Source organism: Staurois parvus, unplaced genomic scaffold (genome assembly GCF_062004578.1).
Source record: "Staurois parvus isolate SC_StPar_1 unplaced genomic scaffold, SC_StPar_1.0 ptg000601l, whole genome shotgun sequence".
Classification (NCBI taxonomy): Eukaryota; Metazoa; Chordata; class Amphibia; order Anura; family Ranidae; genus Staurois; species Staurois parvus.
This window is the reverse complement of record NW_028318397.1, coordinates 846,707-873,395: the sequence shown is the minus strand read 5'-3', so window position 1 is coordinate 873,395 and position 26,689 is coordinate 846,707. Positions and strand designations below refer to the sequence as shown.

Here is a 26,689-nt window from a genome sequence, read left to right as displayed (position 1 = left end):
AGCATCAAGAATTGGCAAGCGGCAATTAAACTTTGATTTTGGGTTTAATGCTGCTTTAAGTGTAATTTTGTAGTGAAGGAGTCACTCAAAACAAGGTTATCGTTTTAGCACAGTTAAACTGTTTTGAAGAAATCATTTAAAGATTTAGAATCCCACAACTTTGTATAACTGGGATAGATGTACAAAAACATGTTACTTAAGAGCTTTATTCTGAACTGTAATCTAAACTGTTTTAAACCTAAAAGTAAGTTAACACATTTTTCTGTTTCTTTTAAGGGTCTCTTCCATCCTGCCAGAAAAGTCAGGGATGTTTACTGGAAAATATACAACTCAATATACATTGGGTCACAAGATGCTTTGATTGCCCATTATCCCCGTATCTACAATGATGAGAAAAACACTTATATTCGTTACGAGCTTGACTATATCTTGTAAAATTTATTTTATTTTATTTTTTTTTTTTCCCTGTTGTCTTTTGTATTGTTGCTGGCTGGTGTTAGTGCTCACCTATGAAAATTTTCTATAGCATGTATTTAGGCAAGGCTGCTTAAGGCATAGCTAGATGTGGCCAACAAAAGCTGAAATTTCTTTATATAAACCAGGTCTGTTTTAGACATCATTCCTAGTTTTACGATGCATACCTGACGAAATAAACATTTTATGTGTAAATTACTTGCTACTCTTTATTTAGACTTAATGGCCTGTACGCAGTGCATTTTAAGCTGCAAAATGGTCAGTTTGTGCCTATTCTGACACCTTTATGGGATCTGGAAGGCTCAGAGTTGGGGAAATATTATAAATGCATTCTGATGCCCTTGACGTGCATAACAATGTGTCCAGCTATTTTAGAATTTAGTGAATATGCACTGAGAGAATCGAGGATCTCTTTAGAGTCACCTAGGTAAAGGAGTAACCAATTTTTTTCATTACCAAACTCTTGAGGGAATGAAAAGCAGCTAGAGCTGAAGTGACATCACACATGCTAGAGCTGCTGGGATGTGTCAATAATAAAGTATATAAATGTGGAAGTGTTATCAAGGAAATTCTTACATTTTTAAGATTCAGTTTTTACATCAGAATAAGTAATATATTATGTTGCCTAAAATTCCTAATAGGCACTTGCATTAATGCATAACTGAAACAGACAAATATGTTTAGGGGTAGAAGGGTGAGTGGATATTAATTGCGATGCCTAAAACCGGTTTATAATTAGAAGACCACTTGTTCAAAAACGCCCAGCCCACAATTCTGAAATATAAATGCATATATATTTCTTGGTATGGATCTTTGCCAAACTACTTTTTAATGACTGCTCCATGGCACATCAGATGAAGGACAGCTACACATGTTGTGTAGAGGTCATCCCAACTATGACAAGCTAGGTTTAAAATGTCTGTTTCCATGGTGTACCAAGCAGGCAGGGTTTTTTTTGTTTGTTTTTTTTTCTTTCCCCTGTAATTTTTGTATACGGAGCTTGAGCATTTTTGTGTTCAACCCCAAAGCAGAGTTCTCCAGTCTTCTTTTATAGCTTTCGTTTATAATTTTTGGTATTCATTCTTGACTCTAACTGAGCAGAAGCACTTTTTTTTTCTTTTAATTTATGGAAAAAAGGTGTGGCAAAAAGGTTACATAAATATTCTTTATCAATCAGAAGTAATCTGAATGAAAGAGCACCTTTTTACATGTTTGACGGTTTAGAGAATTTACAAGGTATGCAACAAATAAAATCCAATTGTGAATATAAAATAAAATGTTTTTCTGTATGCATTTTGATATTGTAGGTTGCAGAAAAATGCTAATTAAATAATAAAACCACAAGAACCAAGAAAGGTCTGATGTCTTTACGTTTACTAGATACTCTCCTCTCCTGTAATACTGGTAATTCCAGACTAAAGTATTGTTATAAAAAGAGCAAATCGGAAAGAAGTTGGCAATAAACGTTACTATGCAGAGGTGGAAAAATTTGCACTGGTGACCGAGGTTTTTTTTTTTTTTTTTTTTTTCCCTTTTCCTTATAGTGAAAAATTGCTTCTAGGAAAGAAAACAAAGTATACCAAACCTTGTGTAACCAAAGATTTTTCTTTGTATGGAAGACAGCTGTATGAAAGGCAAAGTTGAACTGGCTAAACCTTTTAGGAAAATAGTGCCTGTAACTTGTCAGCACCTGTGCAAAAAATGTTTGACAGTCTCAACATCTGTAGATTTTTTGCTTACACTTGTAGAACCTCCTGAGTTTTTATAAACCTCAGACATGAAATCTGAACAAAACACGTCCTTCTATACTGTGTATTTATCTCTATCCAAAGCACTGAGTGCATTTTCTCTCTGCTGCCTCTTTCCTCAGTTACCTGTATGAGTCCCTTCTGACCGCTTTTCCTCAGCACCAAGAGAAAAAATGTGGCAGGGAGAAGTTACAACACACAGCCTGTGATTGACAGCCACTGCTGTGCTTGTTCTCCCGTAGTCCCTCTTGTCAGTCTCAGAGCTATTCTCCCTTGTGCAGTTATTATTATTGTACAGGATTTGTATAGCGCCAACAGTTTGCTCAGTGCTTTACAATATAAAGGGAGACAATATAGTTCAATACAAGAGGTTAGGAGGGCCCTGCTCCTTGGAGCTTACAATCTAAAAGGGAGTGGCTGGTGGTACAAAGGGTAATAACTGTGGGGGATGAACTGATAGGAGGAATAGAAGATTATTAGCTGAAGGCGGGATAGCCTTCCCTGAAGAGAGGTTTTCAGAGATCGCCTAAAAGTGTGCAGAGTAGGCAATAGTCAGATTGGGGTAGAGAGTTCCAGAGGATGTGGGAGGCTCTGGAGAAGTCCTGGAGCATGGGAGGAGACAAGGGAGCTAGAGAGCAGGAGGTCGTGGGAGGAGCAGAGAGAACTGTTTGCATGATATTTGGAGACCAGATTGGTGATGTTAGTTGGGGCAGAGTTATAAATGGCTTTACATGTTGTTTGTTTTGAATTTTATTCGTTGGGCAATGGGAAGCCAGTGGAGGGATTAGCAGAGAGGGATGGCAGATATGGAACGGTTAGTAAGGTGGATGGGTCTGGCAGCAGCATTCATGATAGCCTACGATTAGGTAGGCCGTTGAGGAAGGAGTTACAATAGTTAAGGCGAGAGATAAGGGAATGAATAATTTTGCTTAGTGGTTTCAGAGGTTAAGAACAGGCATATCTTGGAGATGTTGCGGAGGTGATGTCTACAAGATTTGGACAGTGATTGGATTTGGGACTGAAAGGACAGATGGGAGTCCAGGATTACACCTAGTACCCTGGCATGAGGGGAGGGACTGATGGTTGTATTATTGATCTTAATGGAGAAGTCAGGGGAGGGGGCACGGGCTGGAGGGAATAGTATGAGCCTCGTTTTGGAAAGGTTTAGTTTGAGGAAGTGGAGTGACATCTATGCTGATATGTCACTTAGTAGAATAGTAATGCGAGAGGAGACTGAAGGGGTGAGGTGAGGGTAGAAAGATAGATTTGTGTGTCATCAACATAGAGATGGTACTTAAAGCCATGGGAGTTTATCAAGTAACCAAGGGAGGAGGAGGAGAAGAGAAGGGGTCAAAGGACAGACCTTTGAGGGACCCCTACAGAAAGAGGAAGTGGAGAGGAGGAGACAGAGTTATAGGTAACACTGAAGGAGCGTTGCGATAGGTAGGAGAACCAGGAGAGAGCAGAGTCTCGGAGACCAATAGAGAGGTTTTTTGAGGAGAAGGGGATGGTAGACGGTATCAAAAGCTGCAGAGAGGTCAAGTAGTAAGAGTATGGAGTAGTGGCCATTGGTTTTAGCAGTTAGTAAATCATTAGTGAGTTTTAGTAGGGCAGTTTCAGTGGAGTGTAGTGAGCGAAAGCCAGACTAAAGGGTCAAGAAGGTTGTCCGTGAGATAGAATGCTTAGTCTATAATCGCCTGAGCTCCTAAGAGTTTAGAGATCAACAAGAGCAGGGAGATGGGTCTTTAAGTTCTTCAGGTCGGTGGGGTCCAGGGTGGTTTTTTTTTTCTTAAGTATGGGAGTGATCTGTGCATGCTTTAGAGGGTAGGGGAAGGCACCATTAGAGAGGGAGAGATTTGAAGATGTGACTGAGGAAGCATAGGACAGAAGAAGAGAGTGACCGTAGTAGTTGAGAGGAGACAGGATCCAGGGGGCACGTGGTGAAACAGGCTTCTGAGAAAACTTTAGTGACCTCTTCAGTAGTAGCAAGGTCAAAAGAGGAAAGTGTTGAGGTAGGTTTAGTATAAGGTATGCCAAGTGGGATGGATGTCTGTGCAGTGGGGATGCCCCTACAAATTGCATCAATTTTGTTTTTTAAATGATTTGCAATCTCGTAAGCAGTGAGTTACTGGGTGGAGGTACAGAAAGTAGAGTTAAAAGTAGAGAAGAGATGAGGAGGAGTGGATGACAAGCTATTGATGAGTGACAAAGTAGGCTTGTTTGGCAGCATGGAGGGAGGAATTGTATGTTTAAAGCAGATTTGTATAGGGGGAATGCTTGCTGAGATTTGGTTTTACGCCATAATCTCTCCATTGCACGACTGTCGCTTAAGATTTCTGGTGTCAGTCTGCCACGGTTGTAATGGTCTGGGCCTGATGCTTTGTGTAGTTAGTGAGTCTAGTGTGGATGAAAGTGAACTGATGTAGACAGCAGTGGCCAGGGCAGTACAGGGGAGAGATTCTGTCATAGAGGCAGTCAGTTGCAGAGTGGAAAAGAGAAGGGTTTAAGTTGTGAAGGTTTCTGCGGGTAATTGTTTGCTGCTTGGAGGGATAAGTGTTTGAAGACGAAGACACTGTAAAGGTGATGATTGTGATCAGAGAGAGGAAAGAGGGTGTTTGTGAGGTTGTAGGGCATGCAAAGATGGGAGAAAAGGTGTAATGTATTCCCGTCAGAGTGAGTGGAGGACTGTATCCATTGTGTTAGGCAAAAGATAAGGTTAGGTTGAAGAGTTGGGATGTAGCCGGGTTGTTCACGTTAATGGGGATGTTAAAATCTTCAAGAATGATAATGGGTATTTCAGAGGAGAGAAAGTAGGGTAGCCAAGAAGAGAAGTCACGAAGAAAGAGCAACACAGGTCCAGGAGGCCGGTAGATCACTGCAATCCTCAGAGAAATGGGAGAAAACGGCCGAATGCAGCGAGTCGAGAAAGATAAAGGGAGGGTTAGGGAGGACTTGAAAGGTGTTCAGTGGGGATAGAAGCAAACCAGCTCCACTTCCTTTCCGACCACTAGGTCTGGGTGAGTGGGTCCAGAGAAGGCCTCCATAGGAAAGTGCTGCGGGAGAAGCAGAATCTGATGTTTGAAGCCAGGTTTCTGTAATTGCTAGTAGGTTAAGGGAGGGGGAGAAAAAAAGGTCATGGACAGAGGTGAGCTTATTACAGACAGAGCGGGCATTCCAGAGTAAGATGGGAGTGGGATTTATGAGTGCACATGCCTTCCTGTCCTGGTGTTTGGGTCAGCCGGTTGAGTAAAGTATTAACAGGAGGTGATGTGAGGGTGATATAAGCTTTGGGGTAGAGCATAAGGGTAAAGAAAGGAGATTTTGAGAGCAGAGGATAGTAATATGAAAAGGAGTAGAGGGGGCATTTTAAAAGGTAGATGGAGTGGGAATCAAACTTGTAAGAGGTTTCCCATGGTATTTGCAGTCCATCCAGCGTGCATTAGAGTTCTTTGTTGTATCTTCCTGCTGCTTGTTATCCTGCTTTAACCACTTGCCTACAGGGCAGTTCCTGCCCAGGTCTATTTTCAGCACTGTCACACTTTGAATGACAATTGCGCGGCCATGCAACACTACTCATGTGAAATTTTATTTCATTCTTGAGACCGAGCTTTCTTCTGGCAGTATTTAATCACCTCTGGGTTCTTTTATTTTTTGCTAAACAAACCAAAAACTAAAAATTTTGAAAAAAAAATTCTTAGTTTTTGTTAAACTTTTGTAAATGAGTGATTTTTCTCCTTCGCTGATGTGCACTAATGAGGCTGCAGTGATGGGCACTGGTAGGTGGCATTGACAGGCATCACTGATGGACACTGAAAGGTAGCACTCATATTTGGCACTGTTAGGTGGCACTGACGCTCACTGATAGGCGGCACTGCTATGTGGCATTGATGGGCACAGACAGCTGGCATTGGACACTGACAGGTGGCACTGCTGGGGCTACACTGATCATCAGGGCACACTGATGATCAGTGTACATGTCCCCTCTGAGGAATGCCTATTTCCGGCTCTCCTCTCGACATGTCACCGTGACAGCTCGTGAAGAGAGAAATTCTGATTTACATCCGATCAGCTGTGATTGGGCACAGCTGATCACATGACCGAGCTGACATCTTTGACTCTTTCCATTGATCGGTGATCTGCTGTGTCCGAGGGACACAGTGCACCACGGAGTGCCGTGCTGCGTGCCCCCATACTCGCGCACACGTGGTTGGAGTGGGAGGACGTCATATGACATCTTCCCAGAACGAGAGAACCGCCTTGCGCCTGTCATTTCCTTATTTGGCGGGCTGGGGCAGTTAAACTGTGTTCAACTGCTGGTTTGCACTCCAGCAGAAAATGCAGTCATGCAGGACGATGCTCCCCATCTGTAACCTTTCCCATAAGCTAGTCTAAATTTACAGGGAGATGATCAAATAAGCAAATCCTCTCCGCCCCAATAAGGAACTGATAAGGATCACATGAATTTGGGGGGAGGTTGCTCAAAACCAGAACAGACAAAGGCCAAAGTCATAAAAGATGATTGATTCTCACCTCCTTTGCCTATCTGTGATCAATCACCACAAACAGACAAAAAGATATAGGACTAATCCTGAGTTTTGCTGAAAGTCAGTGCATAGCAAGGAGACAGTTTAAGGTGGAGATCACATAACAGCATTTACCCTGCGTTTGCAGAAAGTCCGTGCATAGCAGGGAGACAGTTAAGGATGGATATCACACAACAGCATTTACCTGTGAAAAAGCAGAGAGGGCATTATCCGGAGCTGTGTTTAACTGCTGTTTTGCACGCCAGCAGAAAATGCACTCACGCAGGACAATGCCACCTGTCTGCGACTGTACCCCCCCCTGTATGTGCAGGATGGATGGATTCTGATCCATATCCTGATTGTGCTGCTGAGAGATGCTGACAAATTCTGTATTGTGTTGTCACAGCTTGTCACATAGTACAAGGCTGTTGTGAATAGCCTTGTACCATGTGACCTCTGATCATTCACAGATTTCACTAGTAGTAAGCAATGATGTCAGAAGTGACAACCAGCTTACTACTGTTCATGTGATCGGGACCTCTCACAGAGGTCCTGTACAGCGATCGGTGTTCCCAGGGAGTGCACACAGGTAGGGGAGCGTGAGGACGTTTATAAATGGCCACCCGCTCCGGCACTGCTTCCGTCCGGCTGTTTATGTACATGGGCCGAACGGGAAGTGGCTAAACTGGTAGCCTGTAAAGCCTCACCTATGGATAATTTACAGTAACCTTTCGTAGCCATTTCACAGGTGTGCACAATTTTAAAGTGTGACATGCTTGGTATCTATTTACTTAACATAATATCTTTTATGTTATCAAAATATTGGGTATTGTTTTTGTTCACTAACATTTGTTAGTGTATTTTTTTTTTTTTTTTTTTTTTTTTAAATTTACGCTTGAAAAACCACTGCAACTAAAATGTGAGAAATTTCAGCACCCGTCATTTTATTCTCTAGGACCTTTTACTTAAATATGTTTGGAGGACCTTTTACTTAAATATGTTTGGGGGTTTGAAGTTATTTTCTAGCAAAAAAATAGATTTTTACATGCAAGAGAGAAGTGTCAGAATTGGCCCAGTAGGCAAGTTGGTAAAACGAGTTTTACCACTAGTAAGTCTTTTTAAATGGGCTAGGTTTATTGTATGGTATAGCCAAGAAATATGTAAAAGAAATGGATGTGGTCTGTATGGCCATGCCATCAAAATGAAGTCAGAATTGCTATTATGCATGCTTGTTTCAGATCAAATTAATAAAACAACTGAATCTGCACAACAGCCAGGCAATTGGCAGTTTAAAAAAAAAAAAAAAAAAGGCAGCACTTCATAACTTCAATATTTTTTCCTTTTAGGGCTTTTACACTTGTTTCAACTTCAACACACAGAGTGCCTACCGCTTCAGCATGCTATTTTGAAGCTTTAATAAAGCTTGGCAAATGCCCTGTGGGTGTTGATTCTCTATTTTGTTTTAAAGCGGCCCAGCAGAGCCGCTGCTCAGTGGTACTCCCAGCTCTGCTGATGCCCCACTCCGTAGTATCCCCAGCTTTGCTATACGCTACTCAGTAGTAACTCTTAGCCCTGCCAATCCCCTACTCAGTAACCCTCAGCTCTGCTGATCCTTCACGCTCTCTGGTCTCCTTTCACCTCCCACTATATTGCTCCCTTGCTGTGCATATCTGCTAGTTTCTCCTACTCCAGTCCCCCAGCTCTGATGATCCTCTGCCACTCAGACCTCTCCAGTCCCTGCTCACCTTCTGCTATTGTGTTTCCAGGTTGGATACTACGTTCACTCACCTTTCTGCTGCTCCTTGCTGCACACCAGATGTTACGTCTGCACCAGACAGTTCAAGAATATCTACACATGAACTGTGACTGCTGATTACATCGTTCCAGTTCATTTGTTGGTTTCTTAGTGCACCCTGGGATATCTCATACCTGTAATACCTCCAAAACAAAGAAGTTAAAGCTGAATATTAGCCTCTCAAAAGCTGCAGGTGATGTAAGCAAGCGTTTGTCAAACTATGGAGGCTTTGAAGATGTTATGAAGTACCATGAAAGTGACATGGGGTACACTTTTTGAAGCAAAGAATGTATAAAACAGGACTGTAAGCGAACCATTTTATTTAGTGACAGGTGCTTTGATTGCATTCAGAGTGTTCAATGCCACATTTTGAAGCGTGCAAATGATACCATAAAGTGAGTGTTGGTGCCATTAGTAGGTCTGTAAATGGGCGATTCTTGATGTATAGTCAAGAAACCTGTAAAAGAAATGGCTGTGGTGTGTATGCCATGCCATCAATGTATTTTCAACTCCTGATATGCTATGAGAAGGTTTGCCAACCTCAAATGATTTCAAGATTTCACAGACCTAAAATGACAAAACAAATAATTTTAAGTTTGAGTTTACTTTAGTTCTACTGTTTCTTCTAAGGGTCTTTGTAAGTGTGGACTTCTGATAGCTGTGTGCTTGAACAGTTGGTACACTTCCTTTTTTTAACTTTTTCAAATTCCCAAAAAATACCATTTGAGAAAGGAAAGTAGGCGTAACAAAAAAAGTATGACCAGATGTACCCTCTCTAACTTAAATGCCTAACCCAGGTAGACCTGGGTCCACTTATCCTATTTCTGAAGACATGAAAACACCTGATCAAACAATTCTGCCTGGAGGAGAGATCAAAACTCCCTTAAATGTACATCACAAGGTTATTTTTCATCACTACTTAAGCTGCCTAAAAGTAAGTAGACACTGGCCAAAAAAAGCAGACTTCCCTGCCCAAGCATAACCCCTCCCAGCCCACCCTCAGTTGTGTGCTAAGTGATGGATGCATCTGTAGAGTTTCTCTGAAGATTTATTTCTGTGGCTGTCTGCATTTATTTCCTTGCCTGTACCTTTCACCCCTGATGGTGTAAGGAATGGCTTTATTTGAACTGGGGACTAGTGGGAACACCACACAGATCCTGTTGTGGAAAATTGGGGACAGACCTGATAAGCCTCTGCTTCTGCGTCAGAAGGGATCTCTTAGCATCGTGGGATCTTTCACTTCTTCAAGACCTCCAGTCCCCTGGACTCACCTAATCGTCTCAGCTTTGCCAGTCTCCAAGACTCACCTGCCTCAAGTCTCTCAGTCCTGTGGTTAAGGAATCCCTTCTCCAGCATGGAGTGTTGTCTCTTGAGTGGGGCACTCCTAACAAGAGCCCACACTTGTTCCCCAACAGGGGTATGCCTGACTCCTGGATGGAGCACACACCTGTCTCTTGAAGGGAGCCCTGAACTATGGCCAGGCCTTGCTTATAACGAGCCTGCACACACACAGGTCTTCAGTAAGACCGGGACGTAGGAATGAAGGTTTCATCCCATCCAAGACTCTTTGTAGACTCCAGACCCTGATCCAGGATTACAGAGAACACTGAAAACCCAGTCTTCTCTGCTCACACACAACACTCCAGAGCCCCCTCAAGCTGTGTATTTGAGAACCCCATGGGGTTTATTTACTAAAGCTGGAGAGTCCAAAATCAGACTCCCTTCTGCATAGAAACCAATCCGCTTCCAGGTTTCATTGCCAAAGGTTCATTGAACAAGCTGAGGTTAGAAGCTGATTGGTTTCTATGCAGAAGGGAGTCTGATTTTGGACTCTCCAGCTTTAGTAAATAAACCCCCATGTGTCTTCTGCCTGTACTCACAGTGGCAGGGCCTAGCACTGTCACAACACATAAACACTGGAAAACTCAGGTAAGGGCAAGTACATTCAAACACAAATGAATGTACAGGTGAAACTCGAAAAATTAGAATATAGTGCAAAAATTAATTTATTTCAGTAATGCAACTTAAAAGGAGAAACTAATATATGAGAGACTCATTACATGCAAAGCAAGATAGTTCAAGCTGTGATTTGTCATAATTGTGATGATTATGGTTTACAGCTCGTGAAAACCACAAATCCACACTCTCAGAAAATTAGAATATTACATGCAATCAATAAAACAAGGATTATACATAGAACAATATTGGACCTCTGAAAAGCATAAGCATGCATATGTACTCATTATTTAGTTTGGGCCCCTTTTGCAGCAATTACTGCCTTAATGCAGTGTGGCATGGAAGCTATCAGCCTGTGGCACTGCTGAGGTGTTATGGAAGATCAGGATGCTTCAATAGCGGCCTTCAGCTCTTCTGCATTGTTCGGTCTCATGTCTCTCATCTTTCTCTTGGCAATGCCCTATAGATTCTCTATGGGGTTCAGGTCAGGCGAGTTTGGTGGCCAATCAAGCACAGTAATCCCATGGTCATTGAACCAGGTTTTGGTGCTTTTGGCAGGTGCCAAGTCCTGCTGGAAAATGAAGTCAGAATCCCCATAAAGCTCGTCTTCGGAAGGAAGCATGAAGTACTCCAAAATCTCCTGGTTGACCCTGGACTTAATGTAGCACAGTGGACCAACGCCAGTAGATGACATGGCTCCCCAAATCAACACAGACTGTGGAAACTTCACACTGGACTTCAAGCATCTTGCAGTGCGTGCCTCTCCATTCTTCCTCCATACTCTGGGTCCTTGGTTTCCAAATGAGAAGCAAAAGTTGCTCTCATCAGAAAAGAGGACTTTGGGCCACTGAGCAACAGACCAGGTCTGTTTTTCTTTAGCCCAGGTAAGACGCTTCTGACATTGTTGTTTAGGAGCAGCTTGACAAGAGGAATACGACATAAAATGATCAAAAACCAAAACAATTCCTGGTAAGGATCCAATACATCAATGTCTTAGGTAATGATAAATATAGGTAATAAACCTTAAAAAAGTAATATCAATAAAGTGCAATAGTCTCTATAGGCTGAGATGATAGCAGTGATGCGTGCACATATTCTTCATAAAAATTATATCATGGTCTTGTGGCTTCGATGGTGATAGAGAAAGACAAAATATTGCACTAACCAGATAGTGCAAAAGGATGCGCATGGAGCATTTAAGACCAGCTCCTGGTACTCTAGATATGTGATAATGGAACAAAGTGGTGTCATCTGTATGGTAGCCACTAGATGTCATCCATCTGAGAGAGGTGTCCTGGATCCAGAGATGTCAGCCACAGCCACCAGAGGGGGTGTTGTTAAACACAGCTCCCAGTCTCAGCAAAGTACCTTCAAGACACAGGCTCCCAAGAGAATAAAGAGCCAGCAGAGAAGGCCTCCAATAGTGTAATATTGTTTATTCAGGGGTAATAACAGTAATAAATGAAAGACAACTTACATAGGTAGCTCGGCCGCCATGAGAAAGCTGGCCTGGTAGTACATGTACATAGAGAGCAGTGATGGGCACTTCCCTGATGCGTATTGTGTCCTTACACATCATCAGAAGGATTCCTACTGAACCAGACTGAGAGACCATTTAAAGGCTCAGGAACCCTTTGCAGGTGGTATGGCCTAATTAGCTGATTAGAGTGGGACACTTTGAGCCTAGAATATTGCACCTTTTCACAATATTCTAATTTTCTGAGATTGTGGATTTGGGGTTTTCATGAGCTGTAAGCCATAACCATCACAATTATGACAAATCACGGCTTGAACTATCTTGCTTTGCATGTAATGAGTCTATCTCATATATTAGTTTCACCTTTTAAGTTGCATTACTGAAATAAATGAACTTTTGCACGATATTCTAATTTTTCAAGTTTCACCTGTAATCTGGGAAGCATAAAGTTAGTATATCCTTCCCAGATTATTTCTTCCATGTTTACCCACCTCCCACCCGCCATATATTAATATGATGGGCGCAAGGTGGTTCTCTCGTTCTGGGATGACGTCATATGACATCCTCCCATTCTCAATGCGCATGCGCGGCTCAGGGAGCGCGCAGCGTGGCGATTGGCGGTGCGCTGTGTCCCTCAGACACAGCAGATCACCAATCACGGAAAGAGCCGAAGATGTCGGCTCGGTCATGTAATCAGCTGTGTCCAATCACAGCTGACCACATGTAAGCAGGGAAATGCCGGATATCGGCATTTCTCTCCTCTCGAGCTGTCATGCTGACAGCTTGAGAGGAGAGCCGGTAATCGGCTTTCCGCGGAGGGGACATGTACACTGATCATCAAGGCACTGATGATCAGTGTGCCCTGATGATCAGTGTAGCCCCAGCAGTGCCACCTGTCAGTGTCCATCAGTGCCTTATGTCAGTGCTCATCAGTGCCACATATCAGTGCCTACCAGTGCACATCAATGCCACATATCAGTGCCCATCTGAGCTGCCTTTCAGTGTCACCCATCAGTGCCACCTATCAGTGCTGCCAATCAGTTCCACCTTTCAGTGCCAGTCAGTGCCGCCTATCAGTGCGCATCAGTGCCGCCTGTCAGTGCTGCCTAACAGTGCCCGTCAGTGCTGCCTATTAGTGCCAGTCAGTGCCACCTATCAGTGCCATGTATCAGTGCCTATCAGAGTCCATCAGTGATGCCTGTCAATGCCCATCAGTGCCACCTACCAGTGCCTCCTCATCAGTGCCTATCAGTGTCCATCAGTGCAGCCTATCAGTGCCCATCAGTGCAGCCTCATTAGCGCACATCAGTGAAGGAGAAAAATCACTTATTTACAAAATTTTATAACAAAAACTAAGAAAAAACTTTTTTTTTTCAAAATTTTCAGTGGTTTTTGATTTGCTTAAGAAAAAATAAAAAACCCCGAGGTGATTAAATACCACCAAAATAAAGCTCTATTTGTCACAAAAAAATGATAAAAATTTCATATGGGTACAGTGTTATTTGACCGCGCAATTCAAAGTGCAACAGCGCTGAAAGCTGGAAATTGGCCTGGGCAGGAAGGGGGTATAAGTGCCCTGTAGGCTAGTGGTTAAAGCTCCATGTACACAGGACGTTTGGAAAACACTTCTGAACAATGCAAAATGACTGCTGGAAAACTTAGGTTAAAAAAACGTCTCTTTAGCCTCATTCGCATACCGCGTTTTATGAGCATTTGCGTTTAGAAGCTTTTTTTTAAACCTCAGGAGACCTTCCAAAATGCCCAGAATGCACTGAAAAAAAACCCAGTAAAAAATTAACTATTTCAGACATTTCAAGAGAAATAGAGCAGAAGCAGAGAGAGCAGTATGTGTTGAAATGACATATTTTTTCTGGTTGTATTCACTATGGATCCCATCATGAGCATAATGCAGTACGTTCTACCATTTTTTCCTTCACGCAAAACCTGGAACTGACTGCGCTGGTGTGCTAGGTCCATTTGAATACATGGAAAACGCTTTGCATGCATTTCTGATGATGAAAAAAGGCTCTGGCCGGTATCTGGATATGGAACAGTTAAAAAACGCTTATAAACGCGGTTAGCTGCGTTTACAAGCATTTGGCGTTTGAAACGCTGATAAAATCCACTCTTGAACGCAAGTTTGGTGCGTTCAAAAAACGACTGTAAACTCAACTGCATGTAAACGACTGTAAAATACATAGTGTACATGGACACATACGAAAACATTAGGGAGAGTTCAGGGGCTGCTAAAAAAAATGCAGAAAAGCTCCTGAACGTGAGTTTATCAGCTGCAGTGTACATGAGCCCTAAGGCCTCAATCAGATGGAGGAATGAAGGTGGATAGGATGCTGTGTTCACATGTGGCTAACAACTACCTGTGAACACAGCAGCACTCTGTTCTTTTACTGCATACAAACTGGACAATTAACTTCAGCCAGTTTGTATGCAGCCAGAAGTGTCATTCTTGGGCACAGACTGTCTATGTCCAGCACAGGGGCGGACTGACCATTTGGAAACTTGGGCACTGCCCGAGGGCCCGGGGTCAGTAGGGGGCCCCATGAGATGCCCCTGGTACCTTTTTCATAGACTTTTTCGAGTTTGGGCAAGGACACAGGGGCCCCATTATCCCCTATTGCCTGGGGGCCCCATGAGTTGTCAGTCCGCCCCTGGTCCAGCATGTATCAGAGTCCCTAATTGCATGTAATGGATCATCTGAACAGTGGCATCTCTTGCCATTGATTTGTACTGGGTACAAATCTGCCTGCGGCTGTTCACACACACCTGTATGAATGATGCCTAAAAAAGGTAAAGGCAGGAGTGATAGTGTAAATGGAGCCTAAGAGATTCATTAATGTTCTCTGGCGCCCATGTTGTGTGTCAGGTCATTTCAGTCGATTCAAAAGTAAGAACTCTGCTACACATTTTGTTCCTCTACCACCAGATGGCAATAGGGCTTCTTGAAGACATTGAAGACAGAAGAATACTGTAGAAATTTGCCTTGTATGTGATGATGTCAGAAGCAACGGGTCTGTGTATTGTACACTTCCTGTGTCTGTAGTTCTGCAATCTTGGCAGAAAAGCAGAGATTAAGAAAGGGCAGTGACAGACGGTTGTGAGCTGTGTTTGTCACTTGAAGACTTTTTGGTAAACCTCTTAATGCTGGATTCCGCTTTCTGAAAAAGTTTTACATGCAAGCAGCCCATTTTCTGCAAGAATGGCTGCAGTGAAACTTACAGACCAGGTAAGAAGATTCATTATTAAAGCCCACAGATTGTGTTCACAGTTTTGAAATTACAACAGGGACTAGAGGCAATTATAGTCATACTCTCTGTAGAAATGATCAGAAAAGTGCTGGTTGTATCCTACTAACCTTTTTGGCTTCTTTTCTCCCCAAAATTCATGTTTCACCCACATCCAGCATGATAGTCCGGTGATCATAGCGAGGATGTATTCTTATATATTTTTCTTATGTAAAATGCAGCAGAAGAAAAGAGACTCCAACAAGGAACTCTAACAAGAAAGGGCAGAGCAAAGATCTCGGGGATGGGGGGGCTTCTTGTTGCTGTGTCCCCTATTGATATTAAAACTGACGAGTGATGGAACATACCAACCCCCACCCAGAACTAAAATATTCGATTTGAAGGGCTTAGCCTTTAATTTAGCACTGGAGGTTTTTGTGGCTTTTTTTTTTTTGTAGAAAACCATGATGACATTTGCCATTTTTATGCTGTGAATATAGCAAACCTAAAGTAAAATTAGTAAAGAAAAGGATACAACTGTACTTAGTAAATGTTACTATAGAGATATGCTAAATAGAGAACAGTCCCATCCAGCACTGTACATACAGTTTTATCTGGCATACTGACATGTAGCTACTTCCACCATTCTGCAGACGTAATGACAAGTTGGGTGCAGCAAGTAGTTAGTAAGGAGGTGAAGAGGAGAAACACTTATTACATGGAGGGAGCAGTGTGACTATAGAAATGTGTATAAGGGATATGGACATGAGGGAACAATTACCCTTCCTTTTTTTTTCTTTTGGGATGTGGGGGGAGAGAGAAGATGTTGGGACGATATGTACTGTAGTTGTTGAGATAAGATGTATGTTTATCTTTTTGTAAAGATGAAAAGAAAATGAGTAAAAGGAGATAATAAACTAAAAAAAGCATGGCCTCTGCTTATCACTAGAAGATGCAGGTGGAAATTTATAAGTATATATTTGCACATGGACAGTGTTTATATAAAGTATAGTTAAGGCTCGGTTCACACTACTGCAACTTGAAAGTGCAACTTTGCCAGGCGACTTCCTGGTGATTTCCCGGCAACTTGAGTATGACATTGATGCAACTTGATGTGTGACTTTCATGCCATGTTGTCTGGGTAATCGTCCTGTAATGTCAGATCCAAATCACATCAAAATAGATGAGTATCCGACTTGGATGTGACTTCTATTAAAGTCTATGGGCACAGGCGGATAGAGGTTGCATTGAAGTCACACAGGAACCTTTTCTGCAACTTCAGTAGTGCTAATTAAGACAGCTCTCATTGACTAACATGGGATTTCACATTTCATGTGACTTGGGGTCTCACAAGTCAGATCCAAAGTCGCGGAAGTGTGAACCGAGCCTAAAGGATTTTGTTTTGGATAGAGTGGAGAGGGTTAGGACACCTGTCAGGTTTTTATTGCTGTCTGTGCCCATGTTAGAGAGAATCAACTTATTTGTCCTGTTTACTGTTATTACCAACCTAAATTTTAAGATGTCACCAGAACTGGAATAGAGGTAGAAACTTCCAATGGGGACACTAATTCTGGTGATCCCAGTGACTGCCAAGGACAAAACAGTTTGCCTAGAGCAGCAATGGGCAAACTACGGCCCGCGGGCCGTATACGGCCCGGCGGACCTTTTAATCCGGCCCGCGGAGCTAGGCTCCCGCTAGGCTCCTCTCACAGTCCGCCCTGAAGACCGGTGTAGCATGAAAATCTGTCTCCTATGAGGGTCTGTCCCCCTCGACGTATCTGCGCATGTGCCGGAGATCGCCGATCGGCTGCTAATGCTTGAAACTGGCACATGCGCAGATACGTCATGGGGGACAGATCCTCATAGGAGACAGATTTTCATACTACACCGGAACGGCGCGGGAACACGGCGAGAGGAACGCGCGGAGCAAAGGTAAGTGAATTGACACAGGGGGGACTTGGGGACTTAATATGGGGGATGAATTAATATGGGGAATGAATTACTATAGGGGGGATAAATTACTATAGGGGGGATGAATTACTATAGGGGGGATGAATTACTATGGGGGATGAATTACTATATGGGGGATGAATTACTATATGGGGGATGAATTACTATGGGGGATGAATTACTATATGGGGGATGAATTACTATATGGGGGATGAATTACTATGGGGGATGAATTACTATATGGGGGATGAATTACTATATGGGGGATGAATTACTATGGGGGATGAATTACTATGGGGGATGAATTACTATATGGGGGATTAATTACTATGCTTACTATGGGGGAATATTACTATACTTACTATGGATGACACATACACATCATTCATCTACTCTTGGTCCGGCCCCCGGGTCCAATATATGAACCCATTGCGGCCCTCAAGTCAAAAAGTTTGCCCACCCCTGGCCTAGAGGAACACAGAGTATAAATTCAGCCCTGATCACCACCAAAGTGGACCTTACTGACTAAGCCTGGGTTCACACTTCTGCGGTGCGGCATATCGCATGTGATTCGCACAGGAACCGCAATGCATTCCTGTGCAAATCACCTGCTAATTTTGAGCGGTGCAATTTGAGCCATATATTTTGTATGGCTCAAATCACACCGCATCCACACCAAAAAGGTGCAGGACCCTTTTATTTGTCCGCACTAGAATCGGATTGCACCGTGTTTGCGAACTGATTTCGAGGGCTTGTTAACTTAACATGCACACATGCAGTGGTTCGCATGAATGGGGAGTCATTATGATGCGGTGCGGAATTTGCACAGAAACCGGCTCCGCATCATAGTGAACCCAGGCTTAATGTTGATCTTTGTCACTGCCAAAACTAGCTTCCCACGTACGTGAAATGAGAAATATAATTGTTGTAACATTTAATTCCTGGCTGAGTTTTTTGGGGTCAGAACAGTAAAGGTTTTTATTTAGCAGGTTTCAGAGAAATCATATATATGTTTCTTGAGATTTTGTATTATTAATTGTAGGAAACAACAGAACCAATTAAAAACATATTATCCTAAAACATATACATCTAAAATGGAAAAATGTAAAGGAAATCTACGGGCACAGCATTCACTCTCATTTTATAACATCAGCATTTTAATAGCAATACAAAGAATAGTTATATTTGACAATCCAATATACATTAACTTGAAAAATCTTTCATGTTGTGAAGTCTGCCTGTCTGCTGGCCATCTCTTTCCACAATGTCCTTATTCCCTACATGCTTTGCAACTTTTCCTCTGCTGTTTACTTTCCATTCCTAAGGACTACATATCCCATGATACCTTGTTTCCTGCTGACTTTGCCCTCTGAAACTCCTTCTCTCACCTCTATAGTTCAGAGGGAAGGCTTTGCGCATATATGATTTTATATTTTGACCATAGATATGATTTAAAGCATGACATCACAACTCCAGTCAAAACTGTTTTTGTTTTAGTTTTGAAGATACTGGGGGAAGGATGACATCCTGTCAGGTTTTGTCTGCCATATGTATCCTTAGTGGGTACACAGACACAGGTGATGGAATATCTCTAAATTGGGGATACAGACTGCAGCAAGGCACTTCTTTACTATTAGGAAAGGGTTAGAACCTCTGTTATATTATTAGAACTGTTTGTGTCCCAGTGACAACAGCTTATTTCTTGTCCTGCTGCAGAGGGACATGAAAAGAGATAGTCTTCCCAATGGGGTCAAGGACAGTAACACAAATTTGACAGAAGTATTTATTCTTCCTAAGCTGATCCAAAATAAATTAGAACTTCGTGATAAAAAACATATAACAACCACACTTCTCCAGCACTCTCAAAGTGATCATACGTATAAAATCCAACCCAGCTTAATTTAGGTATGACTGTGAGAACTCGCTTCAAAATGGTAGAGCTTCTTCAAAGCACACAGCAACTCGCTTCTTTTTAAGGGCCTTTTTGCCCAATTTTATTTAAAGGAAAGAGTTCAATAACCAAAATGCTTCCACGCAGGGGTATCCACCATCACACAAATGTAACAAATGTCAGCCTTCCCGCTTGTACACCGATTTCCGTCTGTCTCCTGCAGACTCTATCCAAAAATGACTTTCCCGCACACAGCTAGCCAATAGCACACAGCTTGTCTGGCTTCCACCTCTACTAGGTGAAGCCCACCTGACTCCAAGGCAGAGACCTCCTGTCTGCCGAAGAGGAGTCCTCCTGACTCCTGTCTGTCGGGGTGGAGCCCAGAATCATGGCCTGGCCTCCACAAAAAGGCCTGCACACACCTGTGCAATCATCGTGCTGGCTGTTCTCAAAATATGGGCCCAGGATTGGAGATTTCATCCTTCCCAAATCTCTTAGAAATCTCCAGGCTACAGGTCCCAAAACAGGCTTTACAAAACAAAGAGGAAACTGATAAGCCAGTTTCCTCTGTATTATGAGAACTGCCTGGAGCCCCTCAACCTGTATGGTTGAGAATCCTGGGTCTCCATCATGATTTCCACCGTGGCAGGATAACGCACTGCCACATGACCTTGAGAAGTTTAGCATTTAACTTAACTAACACGCACGCACATAAGACCTAATCTGTTTGTTCAGCACCTTTGCCAAACGTCAAGATTGTTGGGGTAAACAACTGAGCGATAATTACATACAAATGCCAATGGAAATTCCCATTTCGTATGTCGGAGTGGGTAACCAGTGCATGGGAAAGTTGAGTAAATCCATACACATTTGGCAGTTACTGACAGGGAAGGACCAAAAGAGTCTGCTGTACAGATTGTATGCACATACATGAGCATCTATACTTACCACCAGGGGCAGACTGACAACTCATGGGGTCCCTGGGTAATAGGGGATCATGTGGCCCCTGTGTCCTTGCCCAAACTCAAAAAAGCCTATGAAAAAGGTACCAGGGGCATCTCATGGGCCCCCTACTGACCCCGGGCCCTCGGGCAGTGCCCGAGTTTCCAAATGGTCAGTCCACCCCTGCTTACCACAAGGGGCAGACTGACAACTCATGGGGTCCCCGGGTAATAGGGGATCATGGGGCCCCTGAGTCCTTGCCCAAACTCAAAAAAGCCTATGAAAAAGGTACCAGGGGCATCTCATGGGGCCCCCTACTGACCCTGGGCCCTCGGGCAGTGCCCGAGTTTCCAAATGGTCAGTCCACCCCTGCTTACCACAACTCAAGAGGAAAGTTGAAGTGTATGTATGTATATATATATATATATATATATATATATATATATATATATATATATACTCAGCATAAATGAGTACACCCCAGCAGATTTGTCAGAAAACCTTTTCTTTTCTTTCAGAATCAACATTTTTATGGGACACTATACTACAAAATACTCTCAAAAATGCGGCCCATTGATTGCAAACAAGATTTGTTACTTTGCACACACAAAAAAGTAATTTCCTAACAAATTCATTGAAGCCCATGTTGCAAAAATGAATATACCCCAATGAAAGTCTTAGGAGCAAAGCTAGATTTTAGACAAAATCCTAATTGACAATAATTCAACTACAGATGAGTCTAATTATTCATTAAACAGGTGTCCAGCAAACAGTTGATTATAAAAGAAAACCTCTTCCCATTTCATGCTGTCAGCAATGCCACCACATTGAAGAGAAATGTCACAAGACTGAGAACATAATTTCTTTACACAAGAAAGGTGAAGGCTACAAGAAGATCAGCAAAGCTTCACTTATCAGTCAGAATACTGTAGCAAAAGTGATACAAAAATTTAACAAAGATGGAACTGCAGCCATCTTACACAGACATCCAGGCCATCCACGAAAGTTAACACCTGAACAGGAGTGTCTTCTGATGAGAAGGGTTGAAGAAATCACTGCAGTTAGCTAAAGAGGTAGAAAGCCAAACTGGGTTGATTGTTTCCTGTGACACAATATGGTGTACACTGCAAAGGAATGGCATGTATGGGTGTCGTCCATGGAAGAAGCCTCTCCTAAAGCCCATGCACAAAAAAGCCCGCCTAGAATTTGCCAGAGCCCATCGTGAAAAATGAAGACTACTGGGACTCTGTACTGTGGAGTGTTGAGACCAAGATAAATGTTTTTGGAACTGATGGCTTCAAAACTGTATGGCGTTGCAAAGGTGTGGAGTACAAAGAAAAATGCATGGTACCTACAGTGACACATGGTGGTGGCAGAGTTCTTCTGTGGGGCTACATGAGTGCTGCTGGTGACATGGAGCTGCATTTCATTGATGGTATCATGCATTCACAGATGTACTGCTCTACATTGAAAGAGAAGATGCTACCATCACTCCGTGCCCTTTGTCGTCGTGCACTTTTCCAACATGACAATGATCCAAAACACACATCTAAGGCCACTGTTGCATTTCTGAAGAACAGGGTGAAAGTGATTCACTGGCCAAGTATGTCTCCTGATCTGAACCCAATCAAACACCTATGGGGAATTCTGAAGAGACAAGTTGAGCATCACTCTCCATCCAGCATCCTGGCTCTAAAAGAGGTCGATGGTGAAGAATGGAAAAAGATAGATGTTGCAATATGTCGCCAACGTGTTCATTCCATGCCTAGAAGACTTGGTGCTGTCCTTACAAATCATGGAGGTCATACAAAATACTAGATGTAGTAGTTTTTGTTTTGGTGTGTATTCATTTTTGCATCAACTAATTTGAGTAAAACTGAAGATTTTGTAATCTAAGTTATAATATTCACCTTTCTTTCATATAATGAGCTAAACAAATGTTCCTGACCTTGCAAGCCTCCCCGACACTGCTGATACTTTGGGTTCAGTCATATTTCAACAAGAGACACAATTTTTTACTTACACCTCTATAGTAGTCTTGTTTAAAAGAGTAGACCACAAGAATAATGGGATATACAGCCCCAGATAACACATAGAAATTGAACACTGGCAAAATAGGAATAATCAGTTAACAACATTTAACAAATTATACAGTCTTGAGGAGTAAGCTTAAACTATTAAACCACACCACCAGCAGTAAGGGGGGAAAAAAAGGCTTGTTGAATCGTCAGCTCCCTCTTGGCCACTGGTGCCACAATGGCAGATGCAGAGAATGATGTAAGTATATGCTTCAACATAAATCGATAAAAGTTTCCTAATTAGAATTATAATGGCCTTATAAGAGAAGATGTCCCTTTAGCTAGAGATTGCAACTTGAGTCCAGTTGTTGTTTTCCTAATGTTTAAAGTTTCTGATATGGTGGGGTCCGTTTTCTTCTGCTAGCAATGGTGCAGCCCATAAACAGTAGTGAATACTGGTAATTGAATTAAGTTAAACAGGCTGTGGTATTGCTCAAAGCAAAGTTCTCCTGCTACTGAGGTGTAGAGAGGTCTGAATGCAGTGTCTCTAGAGTAGTGACAGAAAGAGGATGGTCATCCGCCCACTCACCCATCCCCCTGGATAGCATGGACTCCTAGGAACAAGAGTTCTTACTTAGGCTCTTCGCTGTTTCCAGGGATGTACAGCGTTCCCACTTGACGGCCTGTCAGTGCAGCATGCAGAGATGTCTGTGTGAAGACCGGATAGTGACAGTCCTAGTGCAGAGAAGCTGATGTGATCCCAGTGTGAATGGCATCACTGCTGTAGGGAAACAGTCAGTCTCTGGAGGAGAATGGCAGTGCCCCTGTGTTCAGCTCTGAATCCCGCACCAAGAGAGTAAACCAGTTCCTTGCTGTAGAATATATCTTCTCTGCCAGCAACCTTCTCGTTTCCCAGCTCTCTGGAGTTGTAGTTCAGAAATACAGGATGTATTGGCTATAGGACCACAGGCCCCAAGATCCTCTGCTGTCAGATGAACTGGATCCACTCTGCTAACATGAAGTGATGTAGCAGTCCCAGTACTGGACCCTAGGGGAAAAAGGATTAATCATAGTCTCACCTGTAAATGTCCCTGAAAAGCATACAGTAATGATATAGCTGGAACCTGGCTACATCTATAGACAGATAGAAAGAAAGAAGTAAATTGGAAGTGCCATGAAGAATATTTTCAAAGATGTGGAGACATGCATGTCACAGTCAGGGCAGGTGTCATCACTCAAAACTTTAATGATATATAAAAAAAACAAATGGTGAGCAAAGATACCACTAACGGCATATCTCCAGTAAAACTAAATAGCAAGACTCTTACAGCCACAAGCATAATTCCCAAAGACATGGAGGTAGTTTTATCACAACCCGAGTGCCAAGCTTGTTTATCCCTCGTATAGGGTTATTCACACGAACATCATCCTAGAAGTGCAATACTTGTGAATGAGAAATCTAATTCTAATAAAGTACATGGAACAGGCAGTTATCCACTAGGAGCTGCAATTGCCAAGAAAAGGAATGGAAGATATAATACTTCATGTCAATTAACCATATGTCATCCAACCAGAAATCATCTATTAAAAATAAAACAATCAAAAGCAGAGGGAGTTAACCACCTGCCCTCCAGAAGATTTACCCCCCTTGCTGACCAGACCATTTCTTGTGATATGGCTCTGCGTTACTTTAACTGACAACTGCCATGGAACGCTGTACATAAATAAAATTGATGTCCTTTTTTTTCCACAAATAGAGTGGATTCGGTGGTATTTGATCACCTCTGCGTATTTTATTTTTTCCGCTAAAACAAAAAAAAAAAACAATTTTGAAATAAAACCCAATATTTTTGACATTTTGCTATAAAACATATCTAGTAAAAAATGTTTAAAAATCAAATTTCCTCATAAATTTAGGCCAAAATTTATTCTGCTACGTCTTTGCTAAAAAAAAAATCCCAATACATGTAAATTACTTGGTTTAAATGAAAGTTATAGCGTCTACAAATGGCTGTATATATACTGGCATTTTTATTTATTTATTTTTTATACTAGTAATGGTGGCGATCAGCAACTTATTGCAGGCATTCTGACACTGGGTGGTAACTGACTAACTACCAATGACATCCCTAGTGACACTAATACAGTGATCAGTGCTAAAAAAAAAAAAAATGACACTGGGCAGGAAGGGGTTAACATCTGGGGCGATCAAAAGGTTAACTGTGTGCTGCTTCACATAATGTTCTGTGCAGAGAAATACACAGCAGCATGTTCCTTCTGGCAGGAGAGAGACCTGTGTTGTTTACATCTGCAGCCTCCAATGGCAGGGCGGCAGTGTGCGCGCCCCCTACCCGGAAATGCAAATCACGTACACACACACACGTACACACGTATATTTGCACACCCCTGCTGCCCTGTAGCAGTACTTCTGCTATAGAGCAGTGGGGAAGCAATTAATCAATGACATTGACAGACATCTAACCTAGCACAATAAATAGTCTGGAGTTTGGACAGATGTGTATTGGCAATAGTGCATATGTCCTTCCAAAATACTGTGAAACTGAACTGTTTATGATGTTATTGCAGATGTCATGGATTAACTCTATCTGCCCTTTGCACCTTATTGGGATTTGGTATCCATGTGATTACAGGTAGGCCAAGAGAATGTAACATTCCCCTATCATTTGATCCTAAGAGAAAATAGCCATAAGAACATTTGACCATGGGAGTTCACATTCACCAATGGAGTACTACAAACCAGAAAAGCTATAAAATCCATTGTTAATATTCAAAACAAACTCCTCCATTTATCCACATCTCCATGCTTTATTTTGTTGAGAAATCATTTTGAAAAACACCCCTAGCATTTCTGTCAGTGGCCATCTTTATTAAGGGCAGATGATTCATGTAGCAGTTACTTTCTGGAATCCATCTGTTCTTAGCTCAGGCATTGGCTGATCTGAGAACCCTCCCTCCCTTCCTGAAGACTCTTGGGATGTATGACATAATTTGCCTAGGCATGGAAACCAGGAAGTAAATGAGTATTGCAAAAAAAGTTAAAAAAATTAAATATTATGTACTTTCCTATCTATTCACTATTTCTAGAAGTATAAGGATTAGAAATAGTCCATGTTGATTGAGAGAGTGAAGTTCCACTTTAACCAGAAGGGGAAATTTTATGAAGGAGACCTCTGCACTGTGTACACAGTCTATGGAGATTCCTGTCCAAACAACTGGGTGTTTGGCTGAGCAAACCTCCATTTGAAGTGTGAAGTGAAATATTTGGCAGTAGGATTACTACCACTGCTTAATGTGACAGCTTTGTATTCATGGCTCCTGCTCAGGGAGCCGGCACCCAAATGTGTCCTAACAATCAGTGACTCATAACCACCTGCGTGGGTTGCCCCAAAATTCTTACCAGGGCCTTATGGTTGAATTTTCTTTTCCTATAGCATTAGACCATTTTCCCTGTTGGTGAATGTTCTTTAATGCATATGGTTGAATGTTCTTATGGCTATTGTCTCTTAGGTTCGAATGATAAGGGAATGTTACATTAACCTGGGGAAATGCAATACAGTTGCAAGAAAAAGTATGTGAACCCCTTGGGATTACGTGGAGTTTTGCATGAATTGGGCATAAAATGTGCTCTGAACATCATCTAAGTCACAACAATAGAAGAACACAGTCTGCTGAACATAATACTACACAAACATTAGATGTTGCCATGGTTTAATTGCACATAACATGTAAACATTCACAGTGCAGGGAGGAAAAAGTATGTGAACCTTTGGACTTAATAACTGGTTGACCCTCTTTTGGCAGCAATAACCTCAACCAAACGTTTCCTGTAGTTGCAGATCAGACCTGCACAACGATCTGGAGTCATTTTTAACCGCTCCTCTTCACAAAACTGTTTCAGTGTAGCAATATTCTTGGGATGTCTGGTGTGAATCGCTCTCTTAAGGTCATGCCACAGCATTTCAATTGTGTTGAGGTCAGGACTCTGACTGGGCCACTCCAGAAGGCGTATTCTGTGCTGTTGCAGCCATTGTTTTGTTGAATGACTTGTATGCTTTGGGTCATTGTCCTGTTGCAACACCCATCCTCTGCGGAGCTTCAGTTGGCGGACAGATGGTCGTACGTTTTCCTGCAAAATGTCTTGATAAACTCTGGAATTCATTTTCCCATCAATGACAACAATCCATCCAGGCCCTGAGGCAGCAAAGCAGCCCCAAACCATGATGCTCCCTCCGCCATGTTTCACAGTAGGGATGAGGTTTTGATGTTGGTGTGCTGTGCCTTTTTTTCTCCACACATAGTGTTGTGTGTTCTTCCCAAACAACTCAATCTTGGTTTCATCTGTCCACAGTATATTTTGCCAGTAGTGCTGTGGAACATCCAGGTGCTCTTTTGCAAACTTCAAACATGCTGCAATATTCTTTTTGGACAGCAATGGCTTCCTCCGTGGTGTTCTCCCATGTACTCCATTCTTGTTTAATGTTTTCCTTATTGTAGATGTGTCAGCAAAAATGTTAGCATGTGCCAGAGATTTCTGTAGGTCTTTAGCTGACACTCTGGGATTCTTCTTTACCTCATGCAGCATTCTGCGCTGTGCTCTTGCAGTCATTTTTACAGGACGACCACGCCTAGGGAGAGTAGCAACAGTGCTAAACTTT

General features: G+C 42.3%; 2 protein-coding genes across 3 annotated transcripts in view; both read left to right on the top strand.

Annotated features, from left to right (window-relative positions):
* Window positions 1–1,829, top strand: part of SF3B1 (splicing factor 3b subunit 1) — a 134,867-nt gene extending 133,038 nt beyond the window's left edge. For both annotated transcript variants that reach the window (XM_089692692.1, XM_089692694.1), the window contains one exon: window positions 277–1,829. In XM_089692692.1, the coding sequence (XP_089548818.1) occupies window positions 277–435 (159 nt within the window). In that variant the 3' untranslated portion in view covers window positions 436–1,829. The remainder of the gene's footprint in view (window positions 1–276) is intronic.
* Window positions 1,830–15,025: 13,196 nt separating this feature from the next.
* ANKRD44 (ankyrin repeat domain 44) overlaps window positions 15,026–26,689 on the top strand; it is a 350,654-nt gene continuing 338,990 nt past the window's right edge. Inside the window, exon 1 of the mRNA XM_089692691.1 lies at window positions 15,026–15,214. Coding sequence (XP_089548817.1) covers window positions 15,188–15,214 — 27 coding nt within the window. The 5' untranslated portion in view covers window positions 15,026–15,187. The remainder of the gene's footprint in view (window positions 15,215–26,689) is intronic.